Source organism: Poecilia formosa, unplaced genomic scaffold (assembly GCF_000485575.1).
Source record: "Poecilia formosa unplaced genomic scaffold, Poecilia_formosa-5.1.2 Scaffold341, whole genome shotgun sequence".
In the NCBI taxonomy this organism is placed as follows: domain Eukaryota; kingdom Metazoa; phylum Chordata; class Actinopteri; order Cyprinodontiformes; family Poeciliidae; genus Poecilia; species Poecilia formosa.
This window is the reverse complement of record NW_006800280.1, coordinates 347,928-372,321: the sequence shown is the minus strand read 5'-3', so window position 1 is coordinate 372,321 and position 24,394 is coordinate 347,928. Positions and strand designations below refer to the sequence as shown.

Here is a 24,394-nt window from a genome sequence, read left to right as displayed (position 1 = left end):
ATGAAACTTAATACAAGAAGGAAGTCCACAGGGACGGACACACACACTCACTAGGTGTTAGTAGGCAAAGGAACCTGTGAGCAGAGGGAGCGCTCCACAACCTGAAGGTAAACTTCTGCTCTAAATGCAATCTTTTTCATCATAAACTTTTGATTTAAAGCAGAAAATTCTGCATGCTTTTATAACTCGATCTTATGATCAAACAATGGGAGTGACAGACACTCTGGTTTTACAGTATGTCACTGTAAAACCATAATGTATGAGAGCTTGAAGTGTGTTAGTTTACACAGTCAATTTCATCAGCTTGTAGAAAGTAATGGCAAATTGTAATACTTTTTTGCAATTTGTTGAAAATTAAGTAATTTGTCTCCTAAACAAAGTAAAAAAAATGAATTGTGAATTCCAAATATAAAATAGAGTCCAGGAACAGTTCATTTTCTGAATTGTAACACCTGTGCATAACAACATGTCCTCTATGTGCTGACAGACAGTTGAGCATACATTACAAACTAAATGCACAAAATATCATAAAAAGTTATACAACAGCACAGTCTGTCTATCCTTGACCTTTAAACCTCATTTGTTTACACTTACTGGCAGTTCCACAGCTTTTCAGGCCACCGTCTGCTCACAGTGCTTTCATGCAGCATGTTGGTAATTATTAATGATTTAAAAATATGAAAGCTTTAATAAAGGAGAAATTCAATGCAGTTTGTACAGTGTGTATACAGAAATGTACAGGCAGGCCTCCGTACCTGCTCACACACAAACAGTCCTTCCATGCAGCATGTTGGTAATTATTAATGATTAAAACTGAAACATTTAACAAAGGAGACATTAAATGCAGTTGATGTATAATTTGTTTACCGACATATACAGTTAATAAAATTCAATCAAATCTAACTGCATGTATCCCAATTCAATCTTAGTAAACATTAAAGACAAGTCAGTTTATTAATCAAACTGCTGAATAGAATAAAACGAAAAATTAGATTTACACACCAGTTGAATTTTTCTTCATTTTGTCACATTGTAAATTTAATTTTCTATACATTTTCTAGCCCTAACCCAGTTTTCCATAGAGCTTTATTGAGGACACTGAAACATCTTGGAAGAAAACTTTCCCTGAACTTGGTGGTGGCAGTGTCATACTGTGGGAATGATTTTCTTCAGCAGCAACACATAAAACAGGACTGGAAGTTCCCTTTCCTGTATTATTATTACCACTCTAAACACACATCCAGAGATGCAATGACATTGTTAAATCCAAATATACTAATGTGTTAAAATGGTCTAGTCAAAGTCCAGAGTTAAACCTTGAGAGTGTGTGGCAAGTCTTAGAAATAAAGAAAAAAAGCTAGTGCATTAGCTGAAGTGTGCCCACCACTGTTGACCAATAAACTGGTTGTTGATGCAATCTGTGTTGTCATTGTACCAGATTTTAACCGACTCGTTAAAAATGATCTTATGCTTAACCAAGACTTCAAGACCATTTTTATTTTGTGTAAGGTTTGAGAACCACCGTTCCAGACAACACTCAAATTCATTTAAGAAACTGTTACACCAACATACTGCTCTTGTGTCCCTCCTAACTTTAGTAGCTAATCTTTTCTGTAACTATCTCTCCTGAGATATTTTTTCATGAGCAAAAACAAAAGTGTAATTTAAAAACATTTTAAATGTTAGGAAGCTTTAATTTAACTGAGATGTTTTCTTTAACCAGACATGGCCGCCGTCTCTGTCCCAACCAGTGACGCCACGCTGGAGAAGAATCTAACCTGCTCCATCTGCATGGACATATTTACCGACCCGGTAACGACGCCATGTGGTCACTCTTTCTGCAGGAAGTGCCTAGAGCTCAGCATCTCCCCATATCGGGTGAACGACATGTGTCCGCTTTGCAAGAAACATCTCAGCAAACCTCCGGACGTTAACATTGTGCTAAGAGACATCACCACGCAGATGAAAAACACGATTAGCAACAGGAGTTCTGGGACGCCGGGGGAGGTTACCTGCGACGTCTGCAGGGAGCCGAAGCAGAAGGCGGCCAAGTCCTGCCTTGTGTGTCTCGCCTCGTATTGCCCAGACCACTTGGAGAACCATTCGACTCCAAGGCTGAGAGGCCACAAGCTGGTGGAACCAGTGGAGAACTTGGATGAAAGGGCCTGCCTAGTCCACGGACGCCCGCTTGAGCTGTACAGCAGGAATCAGCAGAAGAGCATCTGTGTTCGATGTATGGAAGGAGGTCAGGATGAAGTTGTCTCCACAGAAGAGGAATGGCTCAAGAAGAAGGTGATCTAAACTTCCTGGTTCATTCATCTGTAACGTTATACTTAAACCTTTCATTGTTTGCTAAAGAAAGTTTAAGAGACACAAGCTACTGTTGAACAGTAGCTAAGTTGTAGCAAATGTAGGTTGAAATGTTTAACTTATGCCTGCTTGTTGTATTTTTCAGACTGAACTTGAGAACAACAAAAAAGACTTAGAAGACAGAATTGAAATAAGAAAGATGAAGATGGATGAGATAAAAGAAGCTCTAAAGGATTGCAAGGTAGGTAGAGGAGCCAACGTGTTTGATCCTACACAGATCATCCAATCAGACGAGTCTGTCAACTAAAACTGAAGGACCAGCACCAAGGTCAAACCCGTTTGAGAAAAAATTACCAAAAATCTAGAGCTTGTTGGAGCAAGACTCTTCAATCAAGGATCTACTACTAACACTTCTCCACAGCTGAAATGTCAGACAGAATTTACTTTATTTTAGACTTTGTCACATTTATTTAAGTTTACCACAAGAGGCATTTTAGCTGGTAAAAACAGTCAGAAAACAGAAATCATAAAAAGTCAACTTAATCAGATTTTGCATATTTCTTCTGCCATTTAATTAAAACTCTAATTGAGCTCAGGATAAAAGATAAAACCAAACTTTATCAGTATGTTCCGCCTCAGTCGGAACATACTGAGATTTAGCATTAGCCTAAATACTAAATAAAACATTTTGGCAAATTTTGTATTAGATGTAGACAAAGTAGGGTTTGTAGACAAACCCAGAGGTTTTCATAAAGGCCAAAGTTATTCATTTTGCTCAAAAAGTCAACGAATCCCATATGCCGAAAGAAAAAAATAAAAAAATTGAGATTTTGTAAAACCATGCACATGCTCAATAGAAAGCAACTTCCCCTTTATAAACCATAGCTTCACCTCAGTGATTGCACACAAGGTTCTGTCATGGTCTGCCCTCTGCACACCCACATTCAACCATGTTTTGGTTAACACCACTTTATCATTGGGCATACGTAGATTTTGCTATCGATCCCACGCAGCGTTTTATGAATGAGACCCCAGATACTTAGAAATTGCAACGTTGGAACATTATTTACTAAAAGCAACAAATGCCATAGAAAAACACTGGAAGATAACAGTGAAAAAAGGTGAGTTAAAAGCAGCTTTTAAAATCGTTTTTCTCGTTTCCAGGACCTGATTGAAAACGAGTGGTGGGATATCGAAGCGGTTTTCACAGCGCTGATTGCCATTGTAGAGACAGCCCAGAAGAAAGCTCTCAAGCCACTAGAGAACAGAAGGGATTTGATGGAAAAAGAAGCAAAAGACCTGAACGATAAGCTGGGAGACGAAATCAACAAAATTGAGAAAACGATCTCAGAACTAGATGACGTCTCATCACTTGAAGATCATATACTTTTCTTACAGGTCAGAGGAAAATCACTTTAGCTTGTAAACTGGTTTGCAAAGTCATTACAATGATTTATGTTAAAAATCTGTCTTTTTTTGTGTCTTTTCAGAGATACCCATCTCTGTCAGATCAGGATGACATGACTGACTGGACGGATGTTAAACTTGACACCACCCTGTCTTTTGGCTCCATGAGAGAAACTACAACAACAATGGTCAAAAAAATTCAGCAGGAGCTGGAGAAGCTGGATGCTATTGGTAAGAGTTGACTTTACGATGGGACAGTAATAATAACAAAAATTGCTAGCATTGATGAAAAACTTGATTTTATCTTCGCAGAAATCAAAAGACTTCCAACATTTTCAGGTATGTCTAACATGTTTGAAATTTTTTTCTCTAAAAGTGTCTCAGAAATAATAACAATATCTGCGTTTCCATTGACTGTATAGTTGCATGATTTGACAATTGGAAAATAAATTTACTTAATGGAAACATGGTAATTTCAAAACAGTTTTGTGAAATTTGCTTATTTTGGAAAACTGCAATGGCATAACACAAGTCAAATCAATGACCAGAAGTTGCCACTGGCAAAAACCGTGAAGAAGAAGATGTCAGGAAATAGTTGGAGGAAGTTTTTAATGACTTATTGTGTGAAGAAACTTATTCATAATTGCGTTTCTTATTTAATAGAAACACCACAGTTAAATTTTTGTTTTTACATTTTTAAATATTAAAGTTTTGTGCACATTTGTAATGGAAATGCAACTCCTGAGCTCATAACCTTGGATCTCAACAGTGAACGTAAAGCTGGACCCAGAGACCGCACACCAATGCCTCGTACTTTCACCTGATGGAAAGGAAGTACGAGATGGAGGAGAAAACCAGGACGTTGCTGATTCATCGAAGAGATTTGACGTGTTGGGTAGCGTGCTGGGACTGAACAGCTTGACTTCTGAGAAGGCTTACTGGGAGGTGGAGGTCAACAACAAGACCGGATGGGATCTAGGCGTAGCCAGAGGCAGCGCCGACCGTAAAGGGAAACTGACGCTGAGTCCAGATAATGGTTACTGGGTTCTGGTACATTATGAAGCGGAGAACTACGCCGCCATGACAGTACCACCCACCCGTGTTTCCCTTGAAGGGAAACCCGATAAGGTCGGGGTGTTTGTGGACTATGAGGAAGGTTTGGTCTCTTTTTACGATGTAACAGCGAAGTCTCACATCTACTCGTTCACAGAGTGTCCGTTCAAAGACGAGCTCCACCCGTATTTCAGCCCACATGTGAAACAGGAAGACATGAACTCTGAGGCTCTGGTTATTTCTACTGGAAATTACTTTGAATTTGATGAAGAATGAAAGTGTTTGGCTTCCATTTATGTTTAACCATTCCAGTGGATGTTTGTGATTTCAAAACTTGGATTTGTTCAGCAGAAGACTGGGGGAAAATCATGATAAATTGCCACAATTTATGGGGACTTTTGTTTTTGTCAGCTTTATATAACATTTGCTGAAACTTGGTTGTGATATGCAAGTTATATGGTTCAAATGACAGATTGTAATCGCTGATAAAAGTAAAATCACTCAAAGCAACTTCCTACATTTCGGTTTGATTTAAACCTTGTATTTTTACAGTAGAGGTGGGCGGCTCGCCCCAAAATATCGATAATATCGATACCAAGTCAGTGTCGGAATCAGATCAACATTAGTGTGTTAAGATCGATACTTTAGTTTCAGATTCCCCTTTGAAATTAGTTTTTTTGTTCAATTTTGGTTTCTTTACTGTCTGATGATAAACAAAACTTAAATATTAAAATGTATCGATACTAATGAGATGCATTTCAGATGAAATATGTTCATGTTTTATTTTATTTTGTTATTAAAGAAGATAAGCAAGACTCTACCCAAAGTCTTGCCCCTGATAGAAACTACTGCAGTGACTGATAGGCCAAACAAACAGAAGTAAAATTCAAAGAGATAAAAAAGAAGAAACACACAGGAGTGGAGGTCCAGCTGACAGCAGAATTCCAGCAAATTCTGTTAAATTTTAGAAACACGGGCAATTCTCTGTCATATTCTAAGTGTGGCTTGCCTTACAAAAAGCAAGAAAACAAAGTTGATGTTTTAGTCTGTGGTCTGAGGTGCATTTACCCAGATCAGTAGCAGTCATGTGAATTCTCATTTATTAGTACATTTGCGCAGGAAATAAGGAAGAAATGTTTGGGGTTTTTAGAAAAATGTGTCCAGTCATTGGTCAGGTGTAACATGTCCAAGCTGTCTAGCACTGTTTAAAAATGCAATGAAATCAGAAACAGTATGCTGAAGTGATTGTCAGTCACTTTGAAAAGCAGTTGGATAAGTCTTACATCCAGATCTGATCAGTGTGCAGTACAACTAATATTTGATCCACACTGACCAATGTTTTATGAAGACACAGTTTGGGATGAAAAAAAATATGTTTTTTTAAATACATTACAACAACGGTGCAGAGGCCTATGGCTATTTTTAGCTTTCTGTGCTAATCGTAGCAAATAAAGATTTTTGGAGGGTTTTTTTCACACTTATTTTGTGATTTTCATGGCTATTTCCCTTAAAATTAAAACATAAGTGCAAGAAGTTAATTACCCAGCAGAACAAGTAAACAATCTCAAAGAAATTATGATTTTAAGGAATATTTCAAATCTTTAGCCTAGCATTTCTTTAGCCATGCTCATGATATTTCTTTTTTAAACTTTGATTATGTTTAATGCTGTCAACACCTACTTAAAACGAATGACTCAGGTATTTAAAAACAAAAAGTGTTATTAAAGTGACAAACTTGGATTGAACGCTGTGATAAAGCTGTATAACTCAGTGAGAAATAAAAAGTGAAACCATGATGCTTTTTTGGTCAATATAGGTGTTCCACCTTCTTTTTGGGCTTGAACATGATGAAGGAAGCTTTACACCTAGTTTTAAAGTCAAACAGGTGTCACTATTAATCAGCACACACTCTGTAAACATGAACTCTCATTCTGCAGCCCATCAGTTCCTCCCACATAGTCTTATCTGTGGCTCAACATGCAACACGCCCCACCATGTGCAAACAGATAATTTTAGTATTTATTTTTGTACCAGCCTTGCTCTCTCAATAAAAGGCACCGGCTGGACTTTTGATCAGAAATGAGACCCACACACGAAGGAAGGAAGTCCAAAAGTTGCATCCAAAAGGTAAAAGTCTGTGGATCTGCAGTATTTACGCACATATCAGTCTGTTGTGTTTGCTTCTTGTAAGGGTATGGTTAACACTGATACTCTGTCCCACATTTTTAGCAGCGAGTGCTGATTTTACAGTGCAAGGCAGCATGTCAGTAGTTGGGCAATTCTTTTCAATCATGAACTAGTAACCCTGTGGTTGTTCTCTCTCCATCAAGGGCAATTCACACAACAGGTTTATCACCATGATGGGCTGTCATGAGGTTAAACTGTCATGAGGTTTAGGATTCTAGTTTAAGATACGCAGAATTGTTATTTTTAGGAAATGACTGTTTTGGATTTAAAGAGTGAATTTAGAAGTCTGCTAAAAATTCACATGTACATAAACAACTCAACCTGCACAGAAAAGACAATCAAATCAAATGATTTGATAATGTAAAAGGAATTACAGTGAAACCTTAACTTAATACTTTAAGTGTGAGTACTCCTATTATTATTAATTTCTCAAAATACATTTTGTGGCAAGGAAAGAAAAGCCAAGGTATTAATATTCACTTTTGAACTGAGGCAACTCTTTTAGTAATTGCTTGTTGGATTCAGACATGTAGTAAACGCTGCAACATTGCATGCAGGTGAAGTATGCAATTCTCCAAAACTCAATGAATTATCAATTAAACAATTGTTTTCTGATGCAACTTTCTATTCGATTCCAAAAGATGAACAGAGTTTATTTTAACTATGCAACCTTGTTTTAAACAGACATGGTGTCCACCGCTAAAGGACGGCTCTACCACAACACTTGTGATTCCTGCAGAACGACCCTAGAACGTTACATCTGGTCAGTTTAAACGTTACACGTTTCTTGCCCAAAGAATTGAGAGAAAATCCCTAATGTCGATATTCTGCTGAAAGATGTAGCTCAAAAGATGAAGAGCACAAAAAGCGTTGAGTATTCCACGGTTGGGGAAGTTGCTTGTGATATCTGCACCGAACCAAAGCTTAAGGCTGAGAAGTCCTGCCTGGTGTGTCTCACCTCATATTGTGCGCCCCACTTGGAGAATCATTATTCAGCTAAAAGATTGAAGGGCCACAAGCTGGTGGAACCAGTGAAGAATTTAGATGCAAGGGCCTGCCTGACTCATGGACACTCGCTTGAGCTGTACAGCAGGAAGCAGCAGAAGTGCATCTGTGTTCGATGTATTGAAGGAGGTCAAGAGGAAGTTGTTTCGACAGAAGAGGAATGCCAAAAGAAGAAGGTACCATAACTTCCTGATTCTGTTGGTCTTATCTGTTAAGCCTATCACCATTTTTTGAGTGAAAGGAAATGTTAAGCTTTGAAAATGTTTTCTCTCTGTACCTGTAGGCTGAACTTGAGTGGACCAAGACGACATTACAACAAAGAGTTATGATGAGAAAAACAAAGATGGTGGAGATAAACAAGGCTCTGAAGAGTTGCAAGGTACATGTGACTCAAAACAGGCCAACGTTTGTGATCCTAGATGAGACACCCAATCACACCAGTTCATTAAAATATGCAATTACAGAGCCACTAGTTGTGTTTCCATTGATTTTAAAATTGTGCAAATTGGAATTAATTTTCTTAAGTGAAATATGCCAATTAAGAAAAATTCAAGTGTTTTTGTATTGTGCAAACTGTCATGGAAACACTTTTTTTGCACCATACACGTCATGTGATCAACAACCGGATGATACTACAGGCAGAAAATAAGAAGATGACAGCAGGAAGTGGTATGAGGATGACGGTGCGGCATGTTTTTAAATGATTTGTCACGTCAAACTCACTAATGTGTGATTTTAAGTGCATCTCACAATGGAAACATCACAATTGTTAAATTGTGTTTTTTCAACTTCAGCAGAATGTCACTGCGTTTGGAATAGAAACGCAGTGACAGAAACAAACCTGGTGTGATACTTAGGTAATCTACAAACCAGTTTGCTCCAGGTGCGTTTCAGCCTGAGAGTACCTTCTATGAAATGACACAAATGTTCAACTTGGACTCAGATTTATGACTTACTATCCAAAGCTCTGACTGCTTGAAACTATTTTTTGCTGCATCTTTAGAATCTTCAGGGTTTTCGAGTCGAGGTAGAATTGGCTTTTGTAATGAGTATTCATCGTCAATACCACGTATTGCAAAGTCATGACTGGTTATACTCATTTTCAGGAGCAGCTTGAGTGGTGGGACATTGAGGCAGTGTTCACTGCTGTGATTGCCATCGTGGAGGCAGCCAATGCAAAAGTAGTGAAACCGCTACAAGACAGGAGGCATGCGCTTGAAAAAGAAGCAAAAGAGCTGAAAGACGAATTGGAAGCCGAAATCAACAGACTTGAGACGACAATCGCTGAACTGGACAACATATCTGCACTTGAGGATCACATCCATTTCCTACAGGTCTAGTCTGGAAACCTTGCTTTTGAGTTAGTGTGGTCGACAACACAGTCATTTTCATCTGGATTGTTTCCTTTGTATGTTTTCTTCCAACTCTCTACAGAGGTATCCATCAATTTCCATCCAGGATGATATGAAAAACTGGACTGATGTAAAACTTGACACTTCACTGGCATTTGGTTCCGTGAGAGGAACCACAACAACTATGATTAAAGATATTCAGCAAGAGCTGGAGAAGCTGGTCACCACTGGTAAGAGGTGTCTTTTTGTTTGTGAAAGTGGAAATTGTTAGAGTACTGTTCAGTAAAACCTGTCCTCTTCTTTACAGAACTGAAGAGACTCCAAAAGTTCACAGGTGTGTTATATACCCAACTTAACGTTTCCCATAAAGCTATGGTTTACATCCTGAAATTATTTGTAATGTTTCAACAGTGGACATAAAGCTGGACCCAAAGACCGCACACCGACGTCTCGTACTTTCACCTGATGGAAAGGAAGTACGAGATGGAGGAGAAAACCAGGAAGTTGCTGATTCACCGAAGAGATTTGACGTGTTTGGTAGCGTCCTGGGACTCAACAGCTTGACTTCTGAGAAGGCTTACTGGGAGGTGGAGGTCAACAACAAGACCGGATGGGATCTAGGCGTAGCCAGAGGCAGCGCTGACCGTAAAGGGAAACTGACGCTGAGCCCAGATAAGGGTTACTGGGTTCTGGTACATTATGAAGCGGAGAACTACGCCGCTATGACAGTACCACCCACCTGTCTTTTCCTCGAAGGAAAACCCAATAAGGTGGGGGTGTTTGTGGACTACAAGGAAGGTTTGGTCTCTTTTTATGATGCGACAACTCGGTCCCATATTTACTCTTTCACTGAGTGTTCATTCAGAGATGAGATCTACCCTTATTTCAGCCCTCACAATAAACAGGGTGAGATGAACTCTGAAGCTTTGATTATTTCTACCGGTCAACATTCAGAAATGGATAATGGACTCAATTCTTAGTTCAGCTTCAACTTCTTCATTTCACAACTTCCTGTCACATCACATTAACTCAGGTCAAGTCTGAATTATCAATATGGGCATTTTTAACAAAGGTAAGACCTGAATGCAACAATGTATGACCTTTCACTTCAACACAAGTACTTTTCCCTCATTTACTGGTAGAAATGTAAAATTGAAGTAAAGAACAAAAATTTAATTTATAATGCTAATTTCTTAATTTCCCCCATAACTTTTCATTAATCACTGTTTGCAGTGTACTCAGTCAATAATGGGTGGACATAATGTTGTAGAAAAATAATGCAGAAATTTTTTAAATCATTTAAAAAATTATATATATATATATATATATATATATATATATATATATATAAAATCTTTGTATCTGTACATATTGTCATCTTCCTAAGATAATGGCCTACATCATTGAGGCCATTATTTTACAAATCTGAAGATAACATTTGATGGGGGTAAAAAGGACATTTAGTTTTTATTTGAGGATTTTTTTTTTAGCCTTTACACTTTTGCTACAACATATTAGCATAATCTTGGCTGTCAATTAAAAACAGTGGGCAAAAAAACATCCATCTATTATTCAATACACATAACCTTAACCTAATATGTTTTTGTAAAATCGCCTAAAATCGCAAATAAAGTTTGTTTCTTAACAAAAAACAAAAAAACTTTTGACTTTTGTTTTAAGCTTACGAGTTTTCCCAGTATCTTTGAAAGTCTCATCGTGTGGTTCTGGTGGCCCAGACAGATGGGGGCGAATGGCGGGTTTTGCTCATCTTAATGTTTAGGCAGAAACGAAACTGAAAGCACAACAAGCCGTTAGGCAGCGTCACGTTAAGAAATAACGTTTTATTGTTCGAGCGGAAACAGCAAAGAGAGAAAGTTTGAGGTAAGAATTTTATAATATTTCTGAAAATTGCGTCATTTTTGAAGCTGTTTAATGAACCCAGCATATGCAGACAGCAGGTTATCAGTCAAGCTTGACTGGAACTTTATCTTGCGGTTCAATTTTAACATTAACTCTGCGTTTGTGTGTACGTGCGTGTGTGTGTGTGTGCGTGTGTGTGTGTATGTAGAGTGTGTGTGGTGTGTGTGTGACTGTGTGTGTTTTACTCCAAGTTGATTAATACGCAGCATTATCTATTTCTTTTTTAATATTTGCTCATTAAAGCGTGAACCCGTTATCGACTATCAGGAGGACTTGTACAGGAAGTCAGTGTTTCTGCTTTGCAGACTTGTACAACAGAAATGTGGTCGTTGAAGGGATTTTCACTTAATTTTCCTCAAATAATTCACAAGCAATTTTTATGTGGGAAGAGGCAGATAATGGGATCATTAACTTTACATTTATAAATTGCCCTATAAAGGAATTGATGCTCTGTAAATCCAACTACCTCGGACTGGGCAGCCATTATGCTTTTCTTTGTTCTTCATTTCCCTTTTCTGCAACACTTATGGTGATCTCAGGTGCACGCTGTACAATTTCTTCTTCCTCTTTTTTTATTTTTACTTCAAACTCACTGGATCATGATGTGTGTTTACTACTGGTAGCACAACTGGTTTTTACTTAGTTCTCTTTATGTTGCCACCTGCTTTGGTAATTTAGATGTGGTATATACTTTTCATGTTAGTCCAATATAGTTGACCAATATATCATGTCATTAGAATATACATATCAAGTTATTCATACAAATTCATCTATTTTGTATGAATGTGATCATTTTTATGGCAATCGGCAAATTGATATTACAATCTGTTTTGTTAGAACATAAAACATTGCACTTTCAGAAATGCCATCAATTATAAATATTAAAAAGGTTTGTCAAAGGACTCAAGAAGCCACATTAATTTAGGGCAATATTTGACCATCCCTGTCTTTTCTTAGTCTGGCCATTTCCTTCCTAATCAACGCCACTAGATTCTCACCTCCCTTAAATGCTTTGTCTGGACTTTCTCCCATTGAAGTGGATTTCTTTGGTAGATTTTCTACTGAGCCAATCAGCGAACAGAAAGACAAGTAGTGAATGATGATGTTGATTTTCTGCAGTGTTTTAGAATTGTAGCCTGCCTTTCATAGTTTTAGCAGTGGTAGCAGAGGAAGTAAATGAAACTTGGGCGACTGTGGGTAGAGTAGTCATCTTGCGATCGGAAGGTTGTAGGTTTGATTCCAGCTTCCTCCTGTCACGTGTCAATGTGCCCTTGGGCAAGGCACTTAGCCCCAAATTGTCTAACGATTTGTGTATCGGTGTATAAATGTATGAGGGTGAATGTGACTCTAGTGTAAAGTGCTTTGAGTGGTCAAAAATGATTGGAAAAGTGCTATATAAGTTCAGTCCATTTACCATTTAACCCCTCATTCTGTGTTGGTCACGTCTCCAAATATTGAATTAACATTAACAGCTGCCTCGCTCAGCTCAGCAAATGTCTCTTTGTACATTACATTACAATTTCCGGTAAACTTCATAGCAACTGGAGCATTACATACGTCATGGGTAAATGTTAACGATTGGTCCATCCATCCAGGAAGAAATTGTTTGTCAATAGCTGAGAGCCCAGACCCTCTGAATGAATCTAATAGCGTAGGAGAAGGCTTAACCAGGCTAGTAAACATACAAGCTGACAATAAAAGTTATAAAATTTTGACTTCAGAACTTGTTTTCAACAATATAATTTTCATGTTTGTATAATACACATCGCATCCACAAAGTATTTTATTTTTTGGATAAATTGAAAAGGGTTTGTTATTAAGTGATATTTGTAACAGAATTGTGATGTAATCCAACTTCACAACCAGAGGCTTGGGATTATTACACACAGGTGCTCATGACTGATTAATTAATGTCATGAATAAAAGCCAAAAACATATCTGTTCTTGTTTGAAGCTGTGGCGATTAGTAACAGCATGGGAATTTTGTCATAATATGTCTTCTCAAGACCGTTTGCAGAAATGAGCCTTCAGGTTTGCGACTGCTGTGGTTGGACCAAAGTGACGACCTATCACGGTCTGAGGGTCCACCAGGGCAGAATGGGCTGCACACCGAGGGGTGTGAGGATCGCAGAGCCTCAGCAGCAGTACGCGTGGAACCTCGGAGGACAGACAAACGTTAACTTGGGTTACAAGCTGGAAGTCCGGAACACTGTCAAAATCGGTGGGCTGTCCAAATTGTGTCTCAAGATTGTTTTTGAACAGAGGGGTAACTCAAAAACTGATAAATGACTCTTGAAATTATGTCATGGACAGAAAGTTCAAATTATTATTCAGACATGAGCCTCCAGACGTGGCACTGCGGCTGGAAGAAAATGACGACTTATCACGGCTTGAGGACCCACCAAGGAATGATGGGCTGCACGCCGAAGGGGGTGAGGATTCCCAAGGAAGAGCAGAGTGCCTGGAGGGACCACTGGAAACCACAACTAGATAACAAAAAACTTCCTGTTTCAAAGAAAGCTAATACGAAGGAGGAGGTATACAAATGACGATTGAAACAGCAACAGTGTCAGTTTAGTGAGAAAAATCTCTAACTCCTAAATTAAACTTCTCCCGTTGACAGAATTCCCCAGAAATACCAAGGATGAGAAACTTCAGTAACCCCACCTCAGCAGCAAAGGTCAAAAAAGAGAACAAGTCAGGTATATGTCATGGTCCAATTTGCCCCACATAGCAATTAGCCAAATTCTTGTTTAATCTCATCGTTTCCTTTTTCCTTGTCACTCCTGCATTTCCTGTAGCCTCTTCTCAAAAAGCAACAAGGTCAAAGTCCCGCCATCAGTTGGAGGAACGCTTCACACCTTTAAAGGTAAAGACGAAGCACTAAGCTTTGATTATTTAGCTGTCAAAGACACTTAAATTATTAAAGACAATTGATCACAGAGGTAAAAAAATAACAAAACAGTAAAAGATTATTCACCCAAATACCTTGTTGGCTTAGGAGTGCTTAACTTTTATTTATCTGGGATGAAATAGTTGCTGGTTTTATTAATTATCTTGGTTATAATAAAGTATTGTCATAGGAAGTTGAAAATAAACCTATTATTAACTATTATTTAATCACCAGGATTTTATTTTTTGAATTGTGAGTCAAATACAACATCTCAGACGTGATGAAAAGTGAGCAGAAGGCAGTTGAAGTAAGAGAGGGACATTTATACCAAGACAAACACTTAAAGCTGAATGATTGTAACTTACCACTGTACAAGTAAGGCTTTTTGAAGGGATTTTGTCACCACTATGTACAAAAACAGGAACGTACACAAGCAGCTTTTTCTCTTCTAGTTGCTACTAGCTGCTAGTGGCTAAAGCTAAGTATAAAACATTAGCTGGATGCTTGTGCTCTTTTTAAACAGACCTTTTAAACAAACTGCCTTGTCTGTTTAAAAGGGTATCAGCTAATTTATTGATTTATTTCACCACCAGCATTGTATCTAATTACAACTAAACAATACCATGAAGTTTTGTGCTTTATTCTTCAAATTGTTTGGAGTGCTGAGTTACTGCCCAGTGGCGTACTGGGACAAAAAAAACAAAAAAAAAACAAAATAATGTGTTGACCAGACAAGCCCGCCGAATTTATAACGCACGTATGCATACATATTTATATTGGTTCTGCTCTGTCCTCTGTACTGCTGTAACAATGTAAATTTCCCTACTGCGGGATTAATAAAGGAATATCTTATCTTATCTTATCTTATCTTATATTTTCAGGCTTTTTAATGGGTTTGCCCTACTGTGCAAGTCTTAAACCACGTATCGTGAGTTAACAGGATTCAGTGAGCGTGGACACATAAAATACTTCCGAAAAGTGTTTGTTGTTAGCCAAAAAAAAAAAACCACGTATGACTTACAGTTTAAGTTAAGGCGGAGGTGATAAAAGTTGTCATTACTGTTACAGTAACACATTTTAAAAAAAAACATTTTGTATGTTTTCTTTCTCCAGACTGATGAGGAGTACTGGAGCGCCGTCAGCTGCGATAACTATGTAACAGCAGCATCCAGAATCAAGGCGGAGCCCGTGTCATGTACGCCTCGAGCATTCTGCTCCATGATTTCGGAGAATAAAAAGGAAAATTAAGCTTGAAAGTAAAATCTAATTCTTCTTTCATCGTTTTATTTGCAGCTCTGGAAGTGTGTATTCCAAGATACCCAGATAACCGCATCTGGGATGTGAGGGATGAGTCCCCGCTTTATTTGCAAGTAAAGCTGGAAATTTTGCTATCCACTTTGATACAAATTCTTCAGTTACATTTTTTTTCTCTTTTTTTTTTGGTTTTTACATATCTAAGACAAATTCTTCCTGTATTTCTCTTACATTTTGCAAAAGCCTAAAATGCACTGTTCTTACATTGGGAATATGTTTTTTGAACATTTAAATAATTTCCAACCTTCTAGATGAACCATTGGCTCGGCGAAGTTCCAGCCGTCCAACCGGAGGATCGATACAGATCTTTTAGCGAACATCCAAGAACACCAACGCCTTCTCTCCAAGTCCCGGACGGAGAGAAGGATTCACTGTTACCATCATCGGGACAAGAAGCGCCAAGGTCTCAGCTGCTGAAAGAAATTCAAAACTGCTTAGAAAAATATAAAAAGAGGAGAGATGAAAAAATGGTGAACTCTGCTCGCGAGGTAAAACCTTTTTTTTCCTTTCAATTTTATGTGTGTTACAATAATTTCATCCAAAACCATCAGCAAATAGGTCCAACCGCAAACTCTGTCTGTATGATCTAACTGTGCATATCTATGAGTCAGACTGTGGATGAATCATCAAGGATCTCAAACAACTCAGTAATAAAAGCTGAATCTGTGGAGAAGAACCACTCACGTATGTATAAAATGATTTGTACAACAGCAGAGTGGACCGAAGAGTCACGAAGTTGAAACTAACTACCTGACTTTTTCTTCCAGGTCTTCCAACCCAACAACACCCACTCAAGAAACCCACGGAAACCAAAACAGCAGCTGCTGAGCAGGTAAACAATTACCTCCTTACCAACTCGTCTCTTCTCTTCTTACAGTTTTGTATTATACACAGGTTTTCACTAACCAGACGTAGTTACACATCTACATGACAGGTGATTTATAAGTGGGTGTAGTAAAGCAACAGAAAACCCAACATTACCCAGATACCAGAACATGATTGAACGGGCAAGTTTCAATAATTTATGTGAAGCATTCTGTGAAAAAATGTGGCTTTCTGAAGATGATGGCATCAAGTTACAGTCTAGAATTTTCTTTTTTGGTCTAGGATGCTGTTAATTTCATTCAGAATAATGGCATAATTGTAAAGTTGACTGGAGATTGAAGCTGATTGGGAATTTAGAAAATGAAGCAAGAACCCCTCAAAAAAAAAAAATCACATCATTAAAAAAAAAAAAAGAGGTTGCACTCGCCCGTTCTCCTCCTCCCAAAAACAAGAAAAAAACGCATTTGACTGAAAGAGAAATTGAGCAATATTTTTATACTGATTTATGACTGAATCATTTGCACTGAAACTGCATTGATCCGTCTCTTTTTTAGAGAAATGAATCTGTCCGCAAATCCTCAACAACTCGACCTCCGGTTCCAGCTAAGAGGAAGAGCTTACTCTTACTCACTGGAACACCAGAGAAAGCTGAAGGAGCTTCAGCCAGCGCCGATGGAGAAATGAGGAAAGATGACAAGAAAGAAGAACTGGTGCAGGTTCAGTATTTGATGATTGATGTAACATCATCAGCATACTAAACAACCTTTGCTAGATTACTGTGCAATAAGGTTTGCAAAACTCCAAAGGACAGTTAGGATTTTTTTTTTACTAATCCCATTCTACCTGTAGAAGTCAACACTCTGTGTCTTCGCTTTCATGCAACAGATTAATTTCCTGCTAAACCAACAGTCAAAGAGGAAAGTGAACTTTTTACATGTTAAAAGTGCTCAAATCTCAAATACTTTATAGTTTTAAAAGAAAAGAGTAATGAACAAACAGCATTATGAACACCAAGGAACACTGTAGATACATCAGGGCTAAAGACGTAGAAAACTTTAAAACCATCTGTGCCTCTATCACTCTGTGATTGTTAGGATTTATCAACCAGTTGGCTAAATATAACATTAGCATGTAAAATCATAGTTCATACGTTTGAAATATGTTAACCAGCAATTATTGCACTCCAAAAAAAATCCTTGTGGTATGAATATTGCACATACTGTTGTTGTATTCTGCCTCTATAGTACATGCTACACTTGTCAGAGTTTGATTTTATTTTTTTTTAATAATGTGCCTTGTGTTGGTCAGTCATAAAATCCCAATTAGAATGTTGAAGATCGTAAAATAAATTCACTGCAAACTACTAAACTGGGCTGGCAGTCAAATATGTTTCAATTAAATCAAGTCATGCGAAGTTTTTGAATGTTACCTTACATAATACATAGAATAAAAAACCTGTGAAATGAGTGGAGATGTATTCTCCCAATAAGATGGCAGAAATTCTCACTCCTCCACTCTGTTGTCAAGTAGGTTGGATTTTCTGCTATATACAGTTTTCGTGCATCTTCTTCACTGTTTTTCCCACATTTAACATCTTCTGTGTATCTTGTATGTGGCAGAATGTGAGACAAACAACAAAAGTCAGCTCAACAGTGGAGGAGAAAAACTCATGTATGTGGAAAATGATCAGGGATTCAGCATCAAAACAAAGTCAACGACTTAGAAAATAAAATTCATTGTGACTCTCCTCTTTCACAGCTCCGCCCGACTCATTACGAAACCCCCCAGACACAAAAGTAACGTCTTCTGAGCAGGTGAGAAATAATCTTTAGCAAAGTCTTACTTTTTCTACACTTTTTCAACCCTTCATAACCATTTTTGTTTTTTTTACCTAAGGGTGGGTCATACTGCTCAAAAATAAAATTACAGATTTATATGATAACAGATCCAGTCTCAATCCATTTTCAATCGAAAGTTCAATTAATTCACAAAATCCCTACCACTACTTCCATGCCACTTGTTGTCACAGTATTTATTTTCAGTGGCTTACTCTACATGTTTTCAGGTGAGCCGAGCAGCGCCCCCTGTGGTGCCACCGAAAAGGAACTTGCGTTCATTTCAAGTGAGGCAGCTGAGTGGGCGAAACATTACTAATGACTTGGAAAGAACCAACAGGGAAATGAAGGTACAGAGCTTTACACCTGGTAAAAATATAGGACAGTTTTCCACTGGAAATCTGTTGGGTTTGTGTTAAAGTTGTCTCCTCGACTCCAGCTCTCACTGTTCTACTTATTTCAGGTGAAAGAACTGGTGCGGATGTTTTCCGTCTCAGCAGCCCAGGAGAACACAGGAGGAACGAAAGAGGAACCCGCATCAGAACACCCACGAGTAGTATGTTTGTTTGTTTTTTCTTTACCATTTGAGTCTGGGTCTGTAAGTGCTGTGAGTCCATTAACTATAGAATGGCAAAAATTGAAATTCCAAAAATGAAGAATGCACATTTTTCGCTACGTTTTTGCACTGGGATCAGGTCGTTTTCCAACTGCATCAAAATTAGTGTATTTCACACAACTGTAATGGAAACATCACATAATCAACAGCCAGATGTTACTACTGGTGGAAATGACAAAGAAGATGACAGGAAGTGGTAGAGGATAAATGTTTTTCTCCACCAGACCTCTCTCAGCATCGCTCAGTTCACAAAAAATTGTGTATCATTCTAAAGTGTTGACTCCACAGCTCTTCCTTTCTGTAAAATCACTGACTACAATTTCCCCAAAACGCTGAATACGTAGCTTCTCCCAAGTAGGTGGGGCTTGTCTCGACAATGCCTGAATAAGATGTTGACGTCTCTTCTGATGGTTGAATTATGAATACGGCTCATGTAACTTTATTGTGTGAATAATCTTATTCATGTGTGATTTTAATTCCATTATTTAATGGAAATGCCGCAGTTGCGAGATTGTGTTTTTTTTACCACATTTGCTGAACATTTGTGCTCATTTGTAATGAATTATACTCGGCGGCATTGAATCTTTCAGGTGAAGATTCTCACTCAAAGACATTCTGCCATGCCGGCTCGGGAAACTAGAGTCCAACCAAAGGTGGAAGACAGGAAGGAGAAGGTGAATACACCATGCTTCTGTGAGCTTATATGAGTTATGGCATTATGTTATTATCCATATTAATGTGTCTTTGGGGGGGGATTTTAATTTTAATGGCATGTACCAATTTTGAATATCAACTTTATTTTCACTTTTTTTTTTTTTCTGTTTGCGTAATGTTGATTTGATGGAATGTGCTTGATAAAACTAGAGCTCATAAGTTATCAGTTGTCAGTAAAATGTTCAATTCTGAGCCCTAAAAAAAAAAAAGATACTAGGACATGCCTGACTTGGACTCAATCCAACATGGCTGCCAAAAGTTGTGCTCTTCGTGTACCTAGTCATGTTTATGACTGCGCACGATAAGATAGTACTGCATTATTTCCGTGGGAACTTCAGGTATCCTGTGGCATCCGTAAGTGTTACGCATATCACAATACACATTGTAAAAAGATAAAGAGAGACAGTGTTATAACCAGAGTATACACAAGTACAAGATAAGTGGCTATATAGTATAAAACTGATTACATGGTATGAAGGTGTCTAAGGACTGAATGCATAACAGTGCGTTGCTATTCTAAGTTAACTTGATCACTGACTAAATGGTTAGAATCATTAAATCAGTTAAACTTTTTACCTTTTTATTTTTCTGAACATGTTTTCCAAAGTAAGCAATTATCTTTCAACTAAACAAGCAATAATAATAATAATAATAATGTCAGTTATCTAATTCTATAAATTTTTTCTTTACAAAATGACATATGATCAATTTTATATTTAAATAGTAGCCTAAAAGTTTTAATATGAAAGTAAGAAAGTCTTTTGAAAATCAAAACTTCTAGAATAATAGCTAAAAAAATTCAAACTGTTTTACGATACAACTTTGACGTACGATGTGGTAGCTTCATGTTGGAGGAACTGGTGCACTACACAAGATAAATAACATCATGATGAAAGAACATTATTTGGGAATATTAAAGCAACATCTTTAAACATCAGTCAGAACGTTAAAGTTTGCTACAAATGTGTCTCCTAAAGGGGCAATTAGCCCTGATTCAAGTCCTCTACGTAATACCCACCTGTAGGTTTGATATCAAAAATAATTTACCACAATAAATGTTTTTATTTTATTTATCACAGCGTGCAACAGGCATAAAACCTGACATAACTCCAACAGCAGCAGAAGTGCCACAGAAGGAGGATCCATCATCGTGTAAGTATCTCTCCTCAGAATGATTTCTGATTGTTCTCGAAACTGAAGTTAGCTAGCGTCCTCTTTCTGTTCTCTGCAGTGTGTGAAGCAGCAAAGCCTGACGTTCCCACCAACATGAAGGTACGACGGGTTCCTTGCTGAGTGTCTTGTAAAGGGAAACAAACTTCCACGTTGATATTTTTCTTTTCATGGAATGCATTCCAGGTGAAGGAACTGGCTCAGATGTTTTCGACGCAGGAAGCGGCGGCCGGGCCGAAGGAGAAACGTGGCCTAGAACACAGACCATTACAGGTGCTTCATTTAAAGCTGTATCCGCTACCAGATGAGAAAGAGATTTGTTACTTTGTTCTTTTAGTTGAATAATGATTTTCCTGCTTCTACTTGCTACTGCATTGTAGGTAGATTTGGTACCTTTTACTCCATTTTTGTTGTTGCTGTACCTACTGAGAAGTTCAATGTCTTACAGGTAAAACTGTTGGCTCAAAGATTTTTACAAGCCACATCCACGGATGCAATAGGTCAGAAGAAGGAGAATGATGACAGAGTACAACGAGCACAGGTACCTGTATTTTTCTTATTTTCTGATCTCAGTCTATAAATTTAATAGTAAGATGCATTAACTTCTTTGCTTCTGTGAAAAATTTGCAAATTTTTTATATCAATTTGTAACTTCTGTGGTCTAGAGGTGAATCTTTATCAGCTTCCTGATTTAAATTACTGACTTTGCAAATAATTAAGATGCTTATAGATATGAAGAAAGAAAACTAATGTGTTAATAGCTGAGCAATTTTTTTATGATAAAGTACTTTTGCCAACTTTGAAAACGTTTAACACATTTAGCTTCCCTAAATTAATTTCTACAGTCAAAATTAAACAAGAAACATATGAGAACAAAAATAAAAGGATAGACAGTAGAGAATCAGATATAAACATAAATATATCTTAAATCAAATGTTCACCAAACTTGTAATTTAAAATGATATTGGTGCTCATGAGTTGTAGTCTTTCATTGGCATATTTAATTTGAACTGGTATTTAGCGTGTTAGCATTGTCTTCCGCTAAATACTGTGTTGGTGTAGTGGTTTATCACTAGCGGAAATACTGTTCATGATTAGCACTTTAGCATTAGCTGAAGTAATGTTTGATTAGTGCTTTAGCATTAGCTGAAGTAATGTTTGATTAGTGCTTTAGCATTAGCTGAAGTAATGTTTGATTAGTGCTTTAGCATTAGCTGATGTTTATGAACAGATAAGCCAGCAGACAGGTCAGGGAGAAAGCTGTGAAGAAGTTTAAAGAATAATTACATTATAAAACAATATACCAACCTTTAAACATTTTACATAGATACCAAAAATGGCTTCTAACTCAGGGTCACTGAATATTAATGCAGAGTTGAAACATTTTAATGAAAATATTGTCTTGTGGCATTAGTGGCCTTTGCGGAGTTAAGACAAGGTGTGTACAGACATGCAGAGGTCCAGTGTCACAGAAACATGGTTTTTCAGTACGTGTGCCGCTTTGAAAAATGTAATAGTGAATATTATAATATTAAAGTCTTATCTTGGTGGAGCCGACACCCTGAGGCCCTGAGCTTTTCTTGTTGCAACAGTTGAAGCTGCTGGTTAACAACTGGGCCAGCTGGTGTCTGGGTGTGTAAAACCACAACAGGAAAGGTTGAGCTATAAAAAAAAAAAAAAAAACTGGTTTCCATGGAAGTTGTCAAACAATATGCAGATCCCGGAGTGTTTAGTTTCCTTGAAAGAGAAACCATGTGTTGCGTTTTTCTACATTCAACTCGTTTGCTGAAGAGACTCGCCCTCTGATTGGGCGCATCTTAAACATGGTGGTTCCATACAGATCATCTGATTATCAGTAACTTCATTTTTAATGGAAGATTTTTTTTATTTGTTACATAAATAATGTTTTATACCGAGGCTTAATTTGGTCTAATCTGTGTTTTCCAGCAGAAGTTACCAGACTCAACATGTACCCCTTCTGAAATGAAAACTGCAGCACTAAAGCCCACCATGCATCAGGAACACAAACCCTGTATGTAAACCTCTGCTGCTACATAATCCCAGATCTTCAAAAATGCTGTTACTCTCAGGTCTATCACGATGACTTTCTGATTTTTGGCTACAGCAGATGAATCGTCTCAGGTCGCAGGTTTGTCCACTAGGTCAAAGGTAAGACATCACTTCAGCCTACTTTAACCGCACTTTAGACTCTGGTGCCATATTTTTCCGTCTATCCTGCGTGTTGCTAGGTTTATGGTGCCATCAGAAGGAATTATTGTTTTATGTGTTTCAGGTGAAGGACCTGGCTCGGATGTTTTCAACTAAGACCATGTAGAGAGAAGTTGTCCAACTAAAAGAGAGAAACAAAATTAAAAGTCTCCAAGTATTACTGTAAAAAGTTTTGAAGTAGAGAATTAAGCATTTCCAAGAGTATCTCTCCAAGTAAGCATCCCATATCAACTATTTTTAAAATGTATACACAGAGGCTAACTTTTGGTACAACAACCTCATAGTTTTGGACAGAATGGAAATCTTAGGGAAAGGAGAGAAACTGTTATAGTAACTTGAGCATTTAATAGACAATCAGGTTCTATTCTAGTAAAAATGGAAAATAATTTGACTGCTACAAGTAAGAGTGTTAGTTTGCGACCAAAGATCAGACTGAAACCAGCAGCTTTAGAGCACTCAACTTGCTTCTTTATCTCCAGCTTCACACACCTCAATCCATTTTACAGCATGTCATGCAGTCAAACAAGAGGAGGGAGAATCTCCCTGTCATCTGAACCACCTGGCTGTTAAGGGATTGGCTCCCACCAGGACTAATTAAAGGGGTGGAGACGTTTTCATTTCCAGAAAGAAAGAACATATTTATTAAACTATATTCCTAAAAAAAATGTTTACAAAGTGATAAGAACAGAAGAATCAAATCATTATTTAAAAAAATCCATATCCAAATGTAAAAAGACTCATCAAGAAAACTACATGAAAGCATTCTTTTCATGTTTCTGTATAGATGATTGCTCAATGCTAACAGCCTGCGGTTGGTTTTGCATTGTTTTGCATTAGCTAAAAATCTTTTGAAAGGTAAAAACAACAATCAAGTATCGTTCGCTCTTGTTTCATAATAGAGTGGATGAAAAGAGAGGAAAATAAAACTGAATTTGCAAAAAGAGTGCAGGGTTTCCCCCAGAAAACTTGCTAAGTTTAGCAACGCTAACGGGCTTAGCAACACGGCGGGTTTTAAAGTCTTACCTAGAGTTTCTCCAAAGGATCATAATTCCTCACAGTAAGTTGATGTAAATATCCATACACGTCAGCCTGTGTCCAGTTTGAGTGAAAGGAGGCATGCGCGATCCCACTGAGGTAAAGCAGCGGCAGCGGGTGAGGCAAAGCGCAGAGGCGCCAGCTGTGTGGTTAGACCGCACGTTGTCGGGTTTAAATGCATAAACTATAAACCTATATTTTATAAACCTATCCTTTAGGAATAAATCTGCTCTGCTAGTGAAATGCTAAGAGCAAAAGAGATGCTAGCAGCCCAGCTTTAAAAAAAAAAAAGATTTTTTTATTTTTATTTTCCTAGAAACATAAACAAGCGCTTAGCCTGGCGGCGGGGCTAGTGAAACATGGCGGGCCGCCAGGCTTATAATACACTGGGGGAAACCCTGGAGTGAAATCCGGCCAATATCTATCAAGTAGCATTGCGGCTACTACTACGACAACTCAACCATCCCTTTCTGGTTGACTCATTTCAGAATTGACAAATATGACAACACTCAAAACAAAAAACAACAAC

The 24,394-nt window shown here is 37.8% G+C and overlaps 2 protein-coding genes across 6 annotated transcripts; both read left to right on the top strand.

Moving 5' to 3' along the window:
- The first annotated feature begins 15 nt into the window (after window positions 1-15).
- LOC103153154 (E3 ubiquitin-protein ligase TRIM21-like) lies at window positions 16-10,600 on the top strand. Of its 4 annotated transcripts, XM_016661743.1 has the most exons (9): window positions 16-107; window positions 1,724-2,292; window positions 2,456-2,551; window positions 3,475-3,708; window positions 3,801-3,948; window positions 4,030-4,056; window positions 4,487-6,897; window positions 7,642-7,720; window positions 7,795-7,814. In XM_016661743.1, the coding sequence occupies exons 2-7, from the start codon at window positions 1,726-1,728 to the stop codon at window positions 5,044-5,046; spliced, it is 1,632 nt and encodes a 543-aa protein (XP_016517229.1). In that variant the 5' UTR covers window positions 16-107; window positions 1,724-1,725; the 3' UTR covers window positions 5,047-6,897; window positions 7,642-7,720; window positions 7,795-7,814. The 4 variants fall into 4 exon arrangements, with proteins under 4 accessions (XP_016517229.1, XP_007574031.1, XP_007574029.1 ...); XM_007573969.2 differs by having other exon boundaries at window positions 7,642-7,808; XM_007573967.2 differs by lacking the exons at window positions 16-107; window positions 1,724-2,292; window positions 2,456-2,551; ... (1 more) ...; window positions 3,801-3,948; window positions 4,030-4,056 and adding exons at window positions 8,246-8,341; window positions 9,069-9,296; window positions 9,397-9,544; window positions 9,622-9,648; window positions 9,726-10,600 and having other exon boundaries at window positions 5,051-6,897; window positions 7,795-8,138.
- Window positions 10,601-11,030: 430 nt separating this feature from the next.
- Window positions 11,031-23,741, top strand: LOC103153153 (uncharacterized). Of its 2 annotated transcripts, none has more exons than XM_007573966.2 (23): window positions 11,031-11,195; window positions 13,241-13,455; window positions 13,548-13,771; window positions 13,858-13,936; window positions 14,036-14,103; window positions 15,241-15,322; window positions 15,421-15,497; window positions 15,693-15,929; window positions 16,053-16,125; window positions 16,209-16,273; window positions 16,821-16,982; window positions 17,886-17,937; window positions 18,025-18,080; window positions 18,332-18,451; window positions 18,565-18,657; window positions 19,308-19,391; window positions 20,511-20,583; window positions 20,663-20,703; window positions 20,788-20,874; window positions 21,050-21,142; window positions 22,552-22,633; window positions 22,727-22,770; window positions 22,895-23,741. In XM_007573966.2, exons 2-23 carry the CDS (start codon window positions 13,254-13,256, stop codon window positions 22,934-22,936), a joined length of 2,136 nt encoding a protein of 711 aa, XP_007574028.1. In that variant the 5' UTR covers window positions 11,031-11,195; window positions 13,241-13,253; the 3' UTR covers window positions 22,937-23,741. The 2 variants fall into 2 exon arrangements, with proteins under 2 accessions (XP_007574028.1, XP_007574027.1); XM_007573965.2 differs by having other exon boundaries at window positions 22,549-22,633.
- The last annotated feature ends 653 nt before the right edge of the window (window positions 23,742-24,394 follow it).

Bases quoted from the DNA above. Each gene is read 5' to 3' on its own strand.
- LOC103153154 (XM_016661743.1), top strand. From the start codon at position 1,726: ATGGCCGCCGTCTCTGTCCCAACCAGTGACGCCACGCTGGAGAAGAAT. The intron at 2,552-3,474 runs GTAGGTAGAGGA...TCTCGTTTCCAG, and splicing joins AAGCTCTAAAGGATTGCAAG to GACCTGATTGAAAACGAGTG. The intron at 4,057-4,486 runs GTATGTCTAACA...GGATCTCAACAG, and splicing joins AAGACTTCCAACATTTTCAG to TGAACGTAAAGCTGGACCCA.
- LOC103153153 (XM_007573965.2), top strand. From the start codon at position 13,254: ATGAGCCTTCAGGTTTGCGACTGCTGTGGTTGGACCAAAGTGACGACC. The intron at 17,938-18,024 runs GTATGTGGAAAA...CCTCTTTCACAG, and splicing joins AGTGGAGGAGAAAAACTCAT to CTCCGCCCGACTCATTACGA. The intron at 20,584-20,662 runs GTAAGTATCTCT...TGTTCTCTGCAG, and splicing joins GAAGGAGGATCCATCATCGT to TGTGTGAAGCAGCAAAGCCT.